General features: G+C 42.3%; 1 protein-coding gene across 2 annotated transcripts; it reads right to left on the bottom strand.

Moving 5' to 3' along the window:
• Positions 1–7,678: 7,678 nt before the first annotated feature.
• LOC119210234 (uncharacterized) lies at positions 7,679–14,969 on the bottom strand. Of its 2 annotated transcripts, none has more exons than XR_009956018.1 (2): positions 8,054–14,969; positions 7,679–7,717 (listed from the first exon to the last, which is right to left on the bottom strand). XR_009956018.1 is itself a non-coding variant. In XM_037460023.2 (2 exons), exon 2 carries the CDS (start codon positions 14,167–14,169, stop codon positions 8,806–8,808), a length of 5,364 nt encoding a protein of 1,787 aa, XP_037315920.2. In that variant the 5' UTR covers positions 14,170–14,424; positions 14,761–14,969; the 3' UTR covers positions 7,679–8,805. The 2 variants fall into 2 exon arrangements, 1 of the variants encoding a protein (XP_037315920.2); XM_037460023.2 differs by having other exon boundaries at positions 7,679–14,424; positions 14,761–14,969.
• Between the last annotated feature and the right edge of the window lie 1,531 nt (positions 14,970–16,500).

The following is a 16,500-nucleotide window of genomic DNA, read 5'->3' as shown; positions in this document are numbered from 1 at the left end:
AAAATGAACACTGAAAGGCCTTCATTAACCTACTCATTATTTAGCATTATAAACATTACAAATAATAGTTTCGATGCTGAAATGCACAGTTACTAGGGACTTAAATAATGTAATATGACCGCAGTGGATCTGTTGTTTATGTCATTGTGTCTTGGTCAGTATTTCTGCATTAACATTTGATACGATTATTCTCATTTTAGTAAAGAGGAGCTGTACCTTGTTTGTATTGTGTATTGCCTTTTTAGACATAACTGTATGCATTAACAAAGAAAGGAATTCAAATATCAAAGCGGCAATGCCATTTCACTTGGGCATTGGAAGATATTTTGCTATTGGTAAAACATGGATTCTTGTCAGAAGAAATATTTTTCAGCAAGTACAAAACTTCATGTCATAGCCAGCAGGCAAGTGCAAATTATTTACGGAGAATAGTCAAGGACACATGGTTGCTTTTTTTTCAACAATTATCCGAAAGCAGTATATTGCTCTACATCTGAAAAAATATGTAAGTAATCAGACACAAGAGTATCCTAAAATCAAAAAACCCAGGATTTGAGATTTACATATACCCCACAGGCACATACAAAAGACAGACAATTAAAACATGAGGATGGTAACAAGATTCAGGATTTAGCATTTTAGTATATCCTGCTAATGTTCTGGACAAACTCAACCTTGTCTTTATAGTGGCGTTAGATTAAGAAGCAAGTGTTTTATAAAGTTAGTGGGGGACATCCTATGGAAACCCGAGATATATGAAACTCATTGAGCACATATTGATTCATTTTACCATCCATCACATTCATTGAACTGCTGGTTAAACCCCTGAAATTTGCAGACGACACAACGATCATGGGCCTCATCGTGGACCGCTGGACGTACCGACGGGAGGTTGACCAGCTGATCCTCTGGTGTGATCAGAACAAACTGGAGCTGGACAAGCTCAAAACTGGAGATGACAGTGAATTTCCCCCCCTCACTCAACTCAACAACACTGTGTCTGCTGTGTAGGTTTCTGGGATGCGCAATCTCCCCGGATCTGAAGTGGGCCTCAAACATCAGCACCATCAGAAAGAAGGCCCGGCAGAGGTTAAACCTACAACTATATAATATATAATATAAATATATACTGTATATAATAATGGTCCAAAATCCCACCAGACCAATACGTGCGACTAGTTTCTCCAGACAGGAGGTGTCTTGAAACTGTCATTACCAACAAAGGCTTTTGTACAAAGTATTGAATAAATATCAGTAAGCGTGTTTCAATACTTTTTCCCTGTGTCATTTCACGTTATTACACATAACTTTATTTCTGAACTTCTTTGTATGTATGTATTACTTGGGTTGTTGCCAACATCTGGTGAAAATGTCATGTCAATAGCTCCTTTGGAAATATATTTACTGAGTAAAATGGTCACGTGTTCACCCGCTGTATACATTGCATAGTTGTTAAATATTTATACCTTCACCTGTTTTTTATGTTGGGCCTTTTTAATGTTTGTTTGTTTGTCAAAATAAAACTGTATGTATAGTGTGTGGATGGTGAAGGACATAGCTGAGTTTCTTTGCAGACAGAGGGTTGTTAGCTCTCAAAGATTTCTACAAAACTGAATTACTAGATAGCATGGTGGGCAGTTATTGTATATAAACAGGGTGTGTGGTATGTTACGTGCATTGTGGTTTGCCTTAACTTAATTGATATTTGTCTACTAGAAAGTACAAACTAAACACCACAATGGAATAAGTCACACTTTCCCAAACTGGGTGCCGGAGAACTACAGGGGGGCGCAACTTCATCACCAACCCACTCATGACACACACCGTTAAAACAACTTGTTACAGCACTTTTCTATCATTCTGACCACTCAAAGCACTTTAACACTACATGACATCATTCACCCATTCATACACTGATGACTGGACCAACCATACACAGCAGCACCTGGCCATCAGTAACTAACATTCACACACTGTAGTCACAGCTAGAGGAGCAATGCTGGGGTTAAGTGTGTTGCCCAAGGACACATCACCATGCGGGTTAGCCGGGCCTGGGATCAGACCGCCAACCCTCTGATTGGAGGACGGCACCGACCCCCACTCACCCACAGTCACCACATGATCCTTCCACAATTGCAAACAAGTTATGGGTACTATACTGTATGGTTGCACCTAAGAAATAAAAACGTAATACTCTCACAGTATTTTACCGTTCATAGATTTGGACTCAGGGGAGCAGGGAGTTACTTTGGGTTTCATCATGTGAGTTTCGGGTGGCGGAAGTATGAATCACATGCAGAACCATCTTTTCAAGCACAAAAACTTTCAATCAAATGAACAAGTTGCCTGAAAGCAAGTAGCACAAGGCCCGTGAAAAACGTATGCGCACCCTTGTGAGGGTCACAGGGAAAAAGTCAAGAAATACTAGAGAACAATTACACTACACTAACAAAGCAACAATAAGACAAAACACACATAAACTGGGTTGGTGCAGGTAAATAAACACAGGAGGAAATAATTTGGGACAAGAGAGGGAAAAAAACACCACGGGAGGAAGTGAAGTTATCCCAAGGTCATAAGAGGAAGTATAATACAAAATTAAACAGTAAATAATACCAAACCGTGACACATATCACAATTTATTCTGATTCCATTTGTTTCACTGAAAATAACCACAGCATTCAGCATTAACAGTTGAAGACACACATTAGTTTGTGCTTTGTCAAATGTTGGTTTTCTACAATAACAGGATGGGGGATTTTAGCGAACCATCTCACCAGTTCATTTCCCCAAGGTCATTTTGCTCATTGCTCGTTTTCCCTAATCTGTACTTATTACTGCTCAATTCTTGATGCTCAATTCAGTTTTTTCATTATTTCTCTCTTTAAAAAAAAGCATGGTATTGCTTTAGATGACACCTTCTTAAAATGTGATTCATTGGTTACATAAAAAGACAAATGGCAAAAATAACTGCACTGCAAGAAAATTACAAGCAGAAGTATTGCAAAAATGTAAAATCCAAGATGTATTCTCAAGTTGCTTTGGTCTGAAAATGGCCTGCTTTGCCTGGACTATTTTAATCTTGTAAGCAATTACTTTCTTTTCAAAGCAGTTAATTTAAAGTCCAAAACAAACTTTAAATAATGGATTAGTGAAGCTTCCTCCTTCTTAACCCACATGATGTAATAACCTGTCAAGATTTTACCCAATTTATTTATTTACCCTCTTAGAGCCACACTATCTTGGAGCATTCCAGCATTTGTTTGGGTCTCAAAGAAAGTGCAAATAATCTCTCAGAGGAAAATTAAGCAGACAGTAACCAGTGATGCTGCTCTGCCGAGGGCCAAGCATGTGGGGATATGCTGGGTCTGACTAATACTTGTATTGCACTGCTTAGACAGTCTATTTCTTTGGTTATTTGTACACATCAACACACAAAGGTTTTAAAATATTCGTCTCCTACTAATCTTGGTCTGCAATAGGCTACTGTAAGCACATCTCTAGTGCTCGAAATATTTTTATCACTTGATTCGTCAATCATAAAACATAATAAAATACAATCCTTCATGATGGTAGGTGAGGGTAGGAACGAAGAAGGACAGTAGATCGAGAGCTTTGCCTTCCACTTGAGCTTTCTTCTTGTCACAACAATGCTGTAAAGCAGGGGTCCCCAAACCTGTTCCTGTGAGGGCCAGATAACTTTTCCTTTCTCTGGAGGAGGCCGGGGTCAGAAAAAGTGTGACGATTGCAGTGGGTGCCTAAATGTAAACATTTATTGTTTTCCAGAAAGCCACATTTAACCAAATAATAACAATCCGGGATCTTCACAGAAAAAAAAGTCAGGAAAATAAATAATATCACTTAATGAAATAAATAATAACCAAATAATCTTCTCTGGATCTTTACAGAAAACAATGCAATAAATAATAACTGCCACCGCCTCTTGACCGATGAGAGCATTGAACAAACAAATAACCGTTTGACCACTGCAGGTTAAATGCCCTGCATTCTGAATCAACCTTTTCTCCATTATTCCGTTCTACTTCACAGGGGCTAGTCTAGGATTTGCGTGGCCAGACTGAAAAAAAAATCTGGTATTGTTCAGGGGGCCGGGCCAAATGTGGAGGCGGGCCGCAGTTTGGGGACCACTGCTGTAAAGCAATGCTGCCCCTGCTGTTCAGATTCTCTGACCAAACTCCCATCTGTCCCTCACTCGCTAACAAGACCCTGATGTACTTAAACTCCTTCACTTGAGGTAGCGACACGTTTCCTACCCGGAGTAGGCAATACATTGGTTTTCTGCTGAGAACCGTGGCCTCTGGTTCAGAGATGCTAATCCTCTTCCCGACCGACTTCACAGTCGGCTGGGATCCGCTCCAGTGAGGTGGAGGTCACAGACTGAAGATGCCGTCAGGACCACATCATCTGCAAAAAGCAGCAATGTTTTAGAGAGTACGAGAAAGAATAAAATTGTTTCCTGGCAGACAGTGTGGGTGTGAGTATCAGGCTGCTCACATTACAATGTGACCAGCGGCCTCTTTTTGGTGACGCTGAACGTAAACTTTGTGTCATCACCATATCACATTTGGCCACAGTCGGCCCCTCAGTTTGAAACGGGCAACAACTGTATGCAGTTACGAGCCGTCAGCCGTCCACCTGAAAGGTAGAGACTGAATAAAGGTTTCAAAATAATTGTATTTCACAAGGAACAAGAAGTTAATTATAAAGTTTATGATGTTACGAAATATGGTGATATTAGATTATGATTAGATTTGATTCGATTATACAGGTGTATTAGATATAGATGATAATAATAATGCATATAGTATGTTTACGTGAGACAGGTTTAACTTCTTCTGAGCTAATTAAACTGATTCATGGACAGGTGTGCCAACAGGCAACGTCAAAACAAATTTTACTCTCTGCATCCAGCTGGTGCTCAGAGCGCGACTACATGTCCCCAAGTATTGTGGCTTGTGAACCATTCCCTGGAGCATAGTGCAATATGGCTTCCATCAACACACTAAAGTGCCCTCCTACAAGGAATTGAACCCATACTGCACAGTGTGCTGTGCTGGTGATCTATATATATATATATATGTGTGTGTATGTGTAATCTATGATGTATGGCTGCTGATTTTGTTTGTATCAAAGAATATATACAATATTTTAAATACTTAATAATAGTTTTGATGCTGAAATGCACATTGGAGAGGGTTGGAAACATGGAAGAAGTTAAGTGTAGTTATAAATCTGTGTTATGTGTGGCAAGGTTTTGGGGTGAATGTCAATAGAAGCAGGGGTGCATGCCTGCTTTGATCAATGAGGAAAACTTGCATTCAAACCATGACTTCAGGACAACCCTTTACTGACAGAAGATAATGCAATGACTCAATGGGCATGTTTCCTCGCAATGTGTTATCTAACTGGATGGTCTTGATGGTATATTTTGCTCTTCCTCATCCATCTTCTTTTTTCGGACTCTGCAGAGTAATCCATTTCCCTCAATCTTAGGTCTTGAGGCATGCCACTGAGGGCCATGAGATCAATATTTGCCAAGTTTAAACCACAGGATTATCCGTCTGTCAGGTCTCGCAACAGAAGCTCTCATCTGTGACATAAATCTTGGACTGTCCTCCACCATATGAGAAGGTCACTCCTGCAACCAGCCTTTGTTATATTGTGCACCTAAAGTACGGATTAGGTGGTCGATAATGTCACTCCTACACATACAATGTACAATGATACGCACCCAAACCTTCATAGTACTATTATACATTTACCATATGATTCGATCCCATTGCCATACTGCTGTGACGTTTTATTCCATGCAGTCACATTCAATAGTTTCTGTCGTGGTTTGCCTTAAAGCCATCACCAAAGGTTAAAACTGCAAGATCCTTCATGCTTTAGGTTGCTTCAGGACATTTGACAATTAGTTTATTTTTTATCATTTGTTCTGGAATAGGGTGGGCTTTACGGTAGAGTGTGCATACTATACAAGTAATAATTTATTGTGTTGAATATGGTATTGAATGGAATGGTAAAATGAATATGAAACTAAATGCTTATCAAATTTGAGTAATTAGAAATACTTGTTTGTATCAAAGATGGAAAATGAATGACAGGCTGTAGGCTGCACAAATAGGTTTGTGAGCAGAATAACACAGAGGAATATTGCCATCTCTCTAATTGGGCGCACCTCACAGGGCAGTGTCCTTGCTCAGCAGCGAAGGTCACCCGTAAACTCAGCATTAATCTCCCAAAGTGATCGCTCCACTCTGCCCTTGGAGAGTAGCGCGGCACATTTGGGTTCATTACTGTAAATCCTTGCCCTTTCTTGTGTGATGCAGTCTGAACATAGTCCACATTGGTTTAATACATATAACGTAATTAAAGTCAAATTAAAGTCAAATAAAATAAATGAAATAAAGTAAATTAAAGTAAGTAATTAAATAAACTTACCTTGCTGGAGTCTGTCACACAAAATGTCCTCTTTAGTTGACAGAAATGAAAATGAAGATGATACGAACCAATTCAAGTTCTAATTAAAAAAGAGTGCAGGCAGGGTTCACAAGCCGGTGACGAGCGGTGGCCAGCGGTCCACGCTCACTTGCTCAAAAAAAAATTCAAATTTATAAGACATAAGTCTCATGGGGCTACAAAAATATACATTATAAACAGAAGGATTGGTACAAAATGTAATGGAGAACTATCAGGAGCAGTTCTGTATGAGATGCTACAATGCTATATTGGGAAACATTTCAATATTATTTGATGGAATTGTCACTTGCACACTTAATTCACCTATTAGATGAACCCAATTAGACTTAAGAAGATACATTCGTTGCCATTGAGTTCCAACAGCGAAGGGAAAGCCGTGTTGCTGACTCATCATTTTGAACGTGGTGACTGAGATGGTGTCTCAATCACTGTCTCTCGGGCAGCTAGATTATCTTAGTAACATACTGTATATATAGAGTGAAATGTGTGATGCTTTGACTCGGGTTATGTATATGAGGCTTACATAAAATATAAAAGAATAAAGAATATAAAATAAAACATTTACAAATGTTTTGGAAATAGTTTGGCACATATATTGAATTTGAATAGGATTTTGTCTTTTCACATGATTATTTTTATTATGATATGAATTGGAGTTCATCAGAAGTCTTGAAATGTTTGTCATATATGATACAGTGTCTTTTATATAACTTACCTAGAAAAACTTTTATAAAGCAAGAAAAGGAAAGTCATCAATCAAAAGATAACAAACATTATATTATCATATCTTTGTTACATTTTGTCCACTCAATTACTCACTTCCAGTCTACTATAGTATACCACTTGAAGTCACGGCATGATTAAGACTGCAATGTCTTCCAATACACATGGAGTCACCAGCTGCTTATTTTATGCTGCTTAATTTTTCCTGTCAGAGAGCCCCTTCCCTCAGACGCTCGAGACACAGAGGTTTATAAAGCTCACTACAGTGGAATCCAGATATCAGCATAATTGGGGTTTAATGCAAGGGGTTTGATATGCTAAAAGACTTGTATTGTCCTATGTAAAAGCTTGTTTTGTGGGAAACGTTGGTGTCTTGTCCTGCATGCACGTAGCCCTGTGCAATCTGACCAGCAGCTAAACACCTTCCCGCATCAAACACTGGAGAGTAGGATCGTCTTAACTCCGTTTATTTGAATTAGAAAGGGTGAAACTGGGAAATGAAACAAGATTACCTGTTACTTACATATTAAAGAGTTGCAAATATTATACAATGGCAGTTGTAAAAATACAATATCACTACATACCAATGCAATGCGGTTGTACACACAGTAGCTAACATTCAAGCTAAACCAAAAGAAATATGTAATGCATTGCTACACAATGTACGTAACATAACCCGCATTGTTTATCCAAATATAGCACATGTAGCACAACCCATGATAACAGAGGCAAACTAGCCCACTACACCCTCAGCCCAATATGCACATCAAACCTACTGGCAACACTTAATATATAGGTACAGTATGTTGGTGTCTATTTTACATACCGAGAATGCTACCAAAGGCATGGAGCGTGGAAGATTGACGTGTACAGTATGGAGAGATAACGCAAAACGTGAGGCTGTCCTGATCACATTCAACTTCCTGACTAAATCCCATGGTGCAACAGTCCCACAGTTCTTAAAGAAACAGACGCATGTAAAGCGACTACTGCCAGCAATGAAACATTTAAGTGAACTAATGTGCTGATGGGGACAGAACACTCCCCGCCTGGTATCCATGGATAACACCCATACACTTAACTCCAGAAGAACAGTGTTTGAAAGTCACTACTGGCTCTTGTAGTCTTCTTCGGAGAGCAGGAGGACTAAGTCGGTGACAGGCCTAAGGAAGAGCTTGGTTCCATCTTGTTTGGAGATCTTGATCTCCACACTGCGGACCTTCCTATCTTTGCTTGGGAATACCTTAGTGACCAATGCCATTGGCCATTCATTCCTTTCGGCTTGGGAGTCTTTCACAAGGACAATACTTCCAGCATCAATGTTTGGCTTGCTGGAATGCCATTTACTTCGAGTCTGCAATGTAGAAAGGTACTGCTTTCTCCATTTGTTCCAGAAAACATCTGCAAGGACTTGAACCTGACGCCAGTGCCGCTTATAGAGATCCTTAGTGTCAAACTGACCGGAAGGAGCAGGAAAAGGGCCCACCTTCTGCGTGAGAAGAGTAGAAGGGGTGAGTATCATTGGATCCGCAGGATCAACGGATATTGGACCCAAGGGTCTAGCGTTTATGATGGCTGCTACTTCTGCCAGAAGAGTCGCGAGAGTCTCGTGAGTGAGCTTTGAGGATCTTTCTTGCTGGAACATGGAATCCTCTCCCATACGCCACCCATGTGAGAGGAGTGAGGTGGGTTAAATGTCCATGTGCAGCCCTGTTCAGCTAGGTACCTCGTCACACGGAAACTATCTATGTTTGATGGGACCTTGAGCTCCTTACAGGCCCCGATGAAATTGGTGCCTCTATCCGAGCGGATATGTTTCACTGGACCGCGGATGGAAATGAACCGTCTGAGGGCATTTACAAAGCTTGAAGTATCCAAAGACTCAATGACCTCAAAGTGCACTGCCCTTATGCTCAGACAGGTAAAGATCACTGCCCAACGTTTGTTGTTAGAGTGGCCACCTCTTGTTTTCCGTGCGAGAATGGACCAGGGCCCAAACACGTCCAAACCAACATTCGTGAAGGGAGGCTCGATGCTTAGCCTATCTGCAGGTAAATTGGCCATTTTCTGGGAGAGGAATGTGCCACGGAGTTTGCGGCATGTGACACACTTGTAGATGACGCTGCTTACTTGTCTTCTCATTCCAACTATCCACAGGCCAGCAGTGCGAATAGCACCCTCTGTAAAAAGGCGCCCTTGATGACGTGTCTGTTCATGGTGGTGACGCACAAGTAACCTTGTGATGTGGTGGTTACCAGGAATTATTAGGGGGTTCTTTTCATCAATTTCCAATTCTGCCTCTGTGATCCGGCCTCCGACTCTCAATAAGCCATTATTATCGATGAATGGATCCAGTTTCTTAAGAGTGCTGTTTTCTGGGATTTCTTCCTGGTTCTCCAAGCATTCGAGCTCTGCGGCATAGTTTTCCTGCTGCACTGTACGAATAATGAGATCTTTGGATTTAGAGAGCTCCTCCACAGTGTATGCCGCCTGGCAGTAATGCCAGCCTTTGCATTTACTTGGTCCTAATGCTGATGTTTTCTTGAAGAGTCGAGCCACGTGGATCAAGCGAGTAACAGCATGAGTCAATGACCTCCAGCTTGAAAACTTCTCGAAGCGTCGTGATCCAAGCTGGGCGTTTGAGGCAGCAGTGCTCAGAGTAGACACTTGAGGTCGAACTTCTGGATCCAATTTTGGATCTGCAACTTCAGAGATATCCTCCTTGGAAAGACTAGGTTCGTGGTTTGTCAAAAAGGCTGGCCCTGTCAGCCATGTGGTGTCCTTTAATTGAGCTGCGGGGACTGCTCTCGTTGCATAATCTGCTGGGTTGAGCTCGGTGGGGACATAGTGCCACTGTTCGGGCCGCGTTGATCTTCGTATGCGCTGTACTCTATTGCTTACGTAGACGTAGAACCGTCTAGTCTCATTGTAGATGTAGCCTAACACGACCTTGCTGTCCGTGTAGAAATGTACGGCATCCGGGTCAACATTTATTTCTGAGGTGACGAGCTCGGCTAACTCCACTGCCAACACTGCTGCACACAGCTCCAATCTCGGTATTGTATGTTCTGGTCGTGGAGCAAGTTTTGCCTTACCTAGAACAAACCCTACGTGGCGTTCTCCGTCAGCATCTGTGGCTTTGATATAGGCAACTGCGGCTATTGCTTTGATAGAAGCATCACAGAAGATACAAAGTACTCGCCGTTGAGCTTCAGAGAGGGACACTGGTGCATATGTTCTTGGGATATGGAGGCTTTCCAGATCTTTCAGGGAGTCTTTCCATGCTGTCCACAGCTTCCCTTTATCAGGAGGTAATGGGGAGTCCCAGTCGCCCACTTCCATGGTGAGCTCACGAAGGATAGCTTTGCCTTGGATGGTAACTGGGGCAACAAATCCCAGGGGGTCGTATAGACTGTTAACTGTAGACAGGACACCCCGACGAGTGTATGGCTTATCTTCGTCTACAACCTGAAATGTAAACGTATCCGTCTCAAGCTCCCAAATGATTCCAAGGCTACGTTGCGTTGGCAACGTGTCTGTGCCAAGCTCCAGATCCTTCAAGTTGTTTGCGTAGTCTTGGGAGGGAAAGGCTCTCATTACTTCGCTGCTATTTGATGCGATTTTATGTAACCTGAGGTTCGAGCAGGCAAGTGTTTCTTGTGTTCTTTTGAGCAAGCTGATGGCAGCTTCTTCAGAGGGCAGTGACTTCAAGCCATCGTCCACATAGAAATCACGGTCTATAAACTGCTTGACATCCAACCCAAAGTCAGCCTCGCCATCTTGCGCTGAACGTTTAAGGCCGTAGATAGCGACAGCTGGAGAGGGGCTGTTGCCAAAAACGTGCACTTTCATCCGGTATTCAATGATGTCCTTGTGAAGGTCGTTATCCTCAAACCAAAGGAATCTCAAGAAGTCCCTGTCCTCCTCTCTGACCAGAAAGGAGTGAAACATTTGCTGTATATCCGCTGTAACCGCAATGGACTCTTTTCTGAAACGAATCAGGACTCCGAGAAGGGTGTTGTTAAGATCTGGACCTGTTAAAAGTACATCATTCAGCGAAACCCCTTCATATTGTGCGCTGGAATCGAATACCACCCGAATCTGACCTGGTTTCTTCGGGTGGTAGACGCCAAAGGTTGGGAGGTACCAACGTTCTTCTTCTTCCTTCAGAGGAGGAGCAATCTCCGCATGGTCATTTTGGAATATTTTTTCCATGAATGAAAGGAAATGGTCTCTCATTTCTGGTTTCCTGCCGAAGTTGCGCTTGAGTGCAGAGAGACGTTTTAGTGCTTGTGCTCGATTGTTGGGAAGGCGTCGTCTCTGTGACTTGAAGGGGAGGGGTGCTACCCAGTAGTTAGCATCATCCTTCTGAAGTCCTTGTTCCATTATCTTTAGGAAGGCCTTGTCTTCAATCGAGAGAGACGTTTTATTATCGTCTTTCGTCCTTTGGAATACCGTACACCCGAGGTGATTCTCCTCTTTGTCACAGTCGGTATCATCTCTGAAGTATCCCCCGATGAGGTCTTTTGACAGAGAGTCGCTGTATCTTTCTTTGATGAGGAGCCGGTTGGGACAAGGTTGAAAGAGAGATGGGCGACCATTCTCTAGCGTGCTTGTAAAGAAGGTGTTCACGATGGATGGTTTATGAACGTTTCCCAAACAGACATCTCCAACGATGACCCACCCTAAGTCGAGCCTCTGAGCATAGGGCGCGTCGTGGGGCCCGTTGATCTGTTCCCTAACCTTGTGCACTCTTATGATGTCCCTTCCTAGAAGAAGCAAGATAGGAGCTTTGTGGTCGAGTTCAGGAATCTGATGAGCTACAGATGTAAGGTGAGCATGGTGAAGTGCAGAATCTGGAGTGGGGATTTCTGATCTATTGTTAGGGATCTGATTACATTCGATGAGTGTAGGGAGAGGTAGACACAACTGACCATCCAGAGATTTGATTTGGTAATCACTTGCCCGTCTTCCAGCTGTCTCTGTCACTCCTGCACATGTCTTCAGGGAGTAAGGCGACCTGGGCCCTTCTTCCTTGAAGAGGTCAAAGAACTCTGGCCGAGCCAATGACCTGTTACTTTGGTCGTCGAGGATAGCGTATAGGCTTACTGCTCTGTCTGGGCGACTTGATTTAAAGACTTTAACAAGACAGATCTTGGAGCACGACCTGCCACTTAGGTCTCCACCACAGACGCTCGTACACAGGGCTGCAATGTCCGCGGGAACACTTTGTTCCTCCCCGCCATGCTCTATGGCAGGGTCTGTGGTCTTAACGATCCAGGGCGGAGGTCCAGGATGTAAAGCTGTGTTGTGACCTTCACTCTCACACTCTGAGCATTTCACACTGACCTTGCAGTTTCTGGCAAGATGTGATGTTGATGCGCAACATCTGAAACATATCCCGTTGTCTTTGAGAAAAGCCTTTCGGTCTTCAAGAGATTTCCCTCTAAAACTGCGACATCTTTGCAGAGGGTGAGGCTTCCTATGTATGGGGCACTGCCTATCGGGCTCCTCGGTCTTCTTTTCAGTCCTCTCGGCATTAGAGGGATAATACACCTCGGTTTTATGGACTGAAATAGGTGCTCTCTGGTTGCTTTGTTTGGGGGAAGGCTTGTCTGATTTGGACGGGGCCGTGTTGAACGTGGTGAGGTCAAAGCTAGGGTCATTCCTAGTGGTTGCTTGATGGCAGACAAAGTCCACAAAGAAGAGAAATGGTGGAAATGGTACTCTGTTCTGTTGCTTGTACCGCGTGCCTTCGTTTATCCATTTCTCCTGCAGGTTATAGGGTAACTTTTGTGCAATGGGGTTAACGCCACGGGAAGTATCCAGGAAGGCTAGGCCCGGCAGATCTCCCTCAGCCTTGGCGGAAAGAACCTCCATCAACAGATCTCCCAGCTCTCTCAACTTCTGAGGATCTTTATTATGTATTGTGGGGAACGCGTCGAGTCTCTTGAAGAGTGCACTCTCTACGGCCTCTGGTGATCCATAACACTGCTCCAGTCTTTCCCACACCATTGCAAGACCTCTTTCAGGGTGGTTTACATTAACCGCCCTGATCCGCCTTGCATGTCCAGCAGACTCGTGTCCTAGCCATTTGACTAAGAGGTCCATCTCCTCCCCAGCTGACAGGTCTAGGCCTCTGATTGCATTGAGGAATGAAGCTCGCCAGGCTCTGAAGCTTTCAGGACGATCGTCGAACTGTAGTAGTCCAGTGCTAACAAGTTCACGGCGAGCAAAGAACCTCACAAAGTTTGTCATGCCTTGACTGTCGTGTGGGTCACCTGCTAATGGAGTGCTGTGGTGGGGAGCTGGTGGATGGTTGCGGTCATGTATTCCTCCTCTCCTGATCCAACCATCATTCTCTTTCCCTTTAGCAGTATTGGTCTGGTCTGTTCTATGTTCAACCTTCACTGCCTGTTGTGTAGGAACATTACTTGGAAGGAGGGTGTTGTCGTCTTTCGCTTGGTTAATGTGTGGAGCTGGAACGACTCTATCTTGATGCGGCATAGAAGTTGCATATCTTAACCCGTACTCACTAATGGGTTCCATTTCTGGCATTGACTGAAGGCTTCTGTGTGATACGGAATGTTGAAGTACATATTCGGAGGTACGCTCTTCAGGATCTTTAGGCTTGAGTAGGAGGTCTATTTTGCAGCTGCGTTTTTCCCCATCGGTGTCTGCGGCTGCCTCGAGGACCTCTGCCTCGGCAATGGCAGCTGCTGCTTCTTTTTCCATTTTCAATATGTCTAGTGACGCATCTAAGCGGGCCCTCTCTATCTTCATTTGCATTTCCTTTTCAGCGAATGCAACTCGTGCTTTTGCTGCTTCTGCCTTAGCACGTGCAATGGCTGCTGCTTTACTTGTTGATGAAGTGCTTGAGCTTTTCCCAGAGCATGAGGCGGCGGACCTGGTCTCAAACGTGGTTGCTGGTTTATCTTCCATGTCGTGGCAATAGATGAGGTTGCCTGTGTTAACGTTGCTCTAGTTGTAGCCTTCTCTCTTAGCTGTAACATAGAGGCGGTAACTCCAATCAGCTCAACCTTGTTGTCCAGCCCGCTAGAAAGCTCTCGTTTCACTGTCTTGTCCTGCATGCACGTAGCCCTGTGCAATCTGACCAGCAGCTAAACACCTTCCCGCATCAAACACTGGAGAGTAGGATCGTCTTAACTCCGTTTATTTGAATTAGAAAGGGTGAAACTGGGAAATGAAACAAGATTACCTGTTACTTACATATTAAAGAGTTGCAAATATTATACAATGGCAGTTGTAAAAATACAATATCACTACATACCAATGCAATGCGGTTGTACACACAGTAGCTAACATTCAAGCTAAACCAAAAGAAATATGTAATGCATTGCTACACAATGTACGTAACATAACCCGCATTGTTTATCCAAATATAGCACATGTAGCACAACCCATGATAACAGAGGCAAACTAGCCCACTACACCCTCAGCCCAATATGCACATCAAACCTACTGGCAACACTTAATATATAGGTACAGTATGTTGGTGTCTATTTTACATACCGAGAATGCTACCAAAGGCATGGAGCGTGGAAGATTGACGTGTACAGTATGGAGAGATAACGCAAAACGTGAGGCTGTCCTGATCACATTCAACTTCCTGACTAAATCCCATGGTGCAACAGTCCCACAGTTCTTAAAGAAACAGACGCATGTAAAGCGACTACTGCCAGCAATGAAACATTTAAGTGAACTAATGTGCTGATGGGGACAGAACAGTTGGTGTAACATTTACTTCACTTGTATTACGACGCTACTCCTGCTCAAACGATGTCACTCTCAAAGCTGATTGATGAACGACCGTTCGGTCCAGCCACTGACTCTGTTTGCTGGATTTGAACTTAAATTGAATTTCAAGCTTCGATGAGATGTCAATGTTAACACACTAGAAACCCTCTTAGGGAAAATGTTGCTGTCAATGCAGAAAGACATTTAGGCTTTTCCTGCTTCTTTCTTTGGACATTTCCCAAACACCCTCATTCATCATTCATTCTAATATCATTCGAAGGCAGGGATATTTCCACCAAGTGGTACATTTTAAGGGGATAACATTCCGTATACACGCATAATTAGGAATTGTCTTTAACAGATTTCTCTATTGTTGCTGAATTAAATTTGGAATTTTCTGATGTATTGAACACTATTGTATTCAGATATATTGATGCATTAAACTTGTTTTACATCCTGAACATGATTAGTAGCATAATGTGTGTGTGCATATCTCAAATTAGGAAAATTCTGATGTCAATTTTCCCCTTTGAACAATATTACCAGTTCTGTGTTATTTTTAATACAGCAAAAAGACGAGAGGATTACTACCATCCACTCATGACAGTAAGCGCATCTCAGATTTTTGAGACCATATCACTTTGCAAGTTAACACCAAAGCCCCCGTGGCCCCCCATGTCTACGCCCTCTCGTGTAGGCAATGAATACTAGTAACAAACCGCTCAACATTGCACAGTCAAAACATATATGACAATTACAGAGTATCCAAAAGCAGTTATCTGTAGGTAGGGCTGTTTTTTCCTTTCACATAAAATAGTCTCAAATAAATGTTCTACAAATCTATAGAGCTGAGGAACTGTAGATTGGCAGTTTAGTGTTCTAAATGAGTTACAAGGATTTTCACTGATGACTGCAGTTATTTTTAAAGTATAATATTAGACTCTTGAAAAGCTGTACAGTAATTGAAAACAGCCTAGAGATATATTCTGTGTTACTGTGCTGCATTATGCCCGAAGAAACTCTTAAACTGAATTATTAAAGACTTTTCTTTCCATCAAAGTTACCATTTAAGTCACCAAAGTATTTTTTTCAATGCGTCTTGCAACTTCCAAAATAGCAGTGATAATGGAAATGTTTACAAGGTATTGAAGAATAAAATAATTGAAGTTATATTTTAAAAAAATGAGTTAACATTAAATAACAAGAAATGTGAGGTATTTCCTGGCTATTTAAGACAATTTTCTAAATTTCATACACAATGTTCTTTGTTGTTTACTGTTGAACAGTGCAAACTGTGAACAAGTGTTTTATTAGAATACACAGCAGTGTTGCAGTTCTCAAAAGTGCAGGAAGGGAATTGCACAGGATAACTATTGCAAGGATTTAAAAAGAACAACATTTTCTTTTGAAAAGCAACAGCTTCTGTTACTGCAACTCGAGAGTTTCTTGATGTCTGAAAGTAAAGATGTCTATCTTAACTTGTTCGAAGTTTAAGTTCAGCAATATATCATTACT

This window comes from Pungitius pungitius, chromosome 4, assembly GCF_949316345.1.
Source record: "Pungitius pungitius chromosome 4, fPunPun2.1, whole genome shotgun sequence".
Classification (NCBI taxonomy): domain Eukaryota; kingdom Metazoa; phylum Chordata; class Actinopteri; order Perciformes; family Gasterosteidae; genus Pungitius; species Pungitius pungitius.
This window is presented reverse-complemented; position numbering and strand designations above follow the sequence as displayed.

Bases quoted from the DNA above. Each gene is read 5' to 3' on its own strand.
- LOC119210234 (XM_037460023.2), bottom strand. From the start codon at position 14,169: ATGGAAGATAAACCAGCAACCACGTTTGAGACCAGGTCCGCCGCCTCA.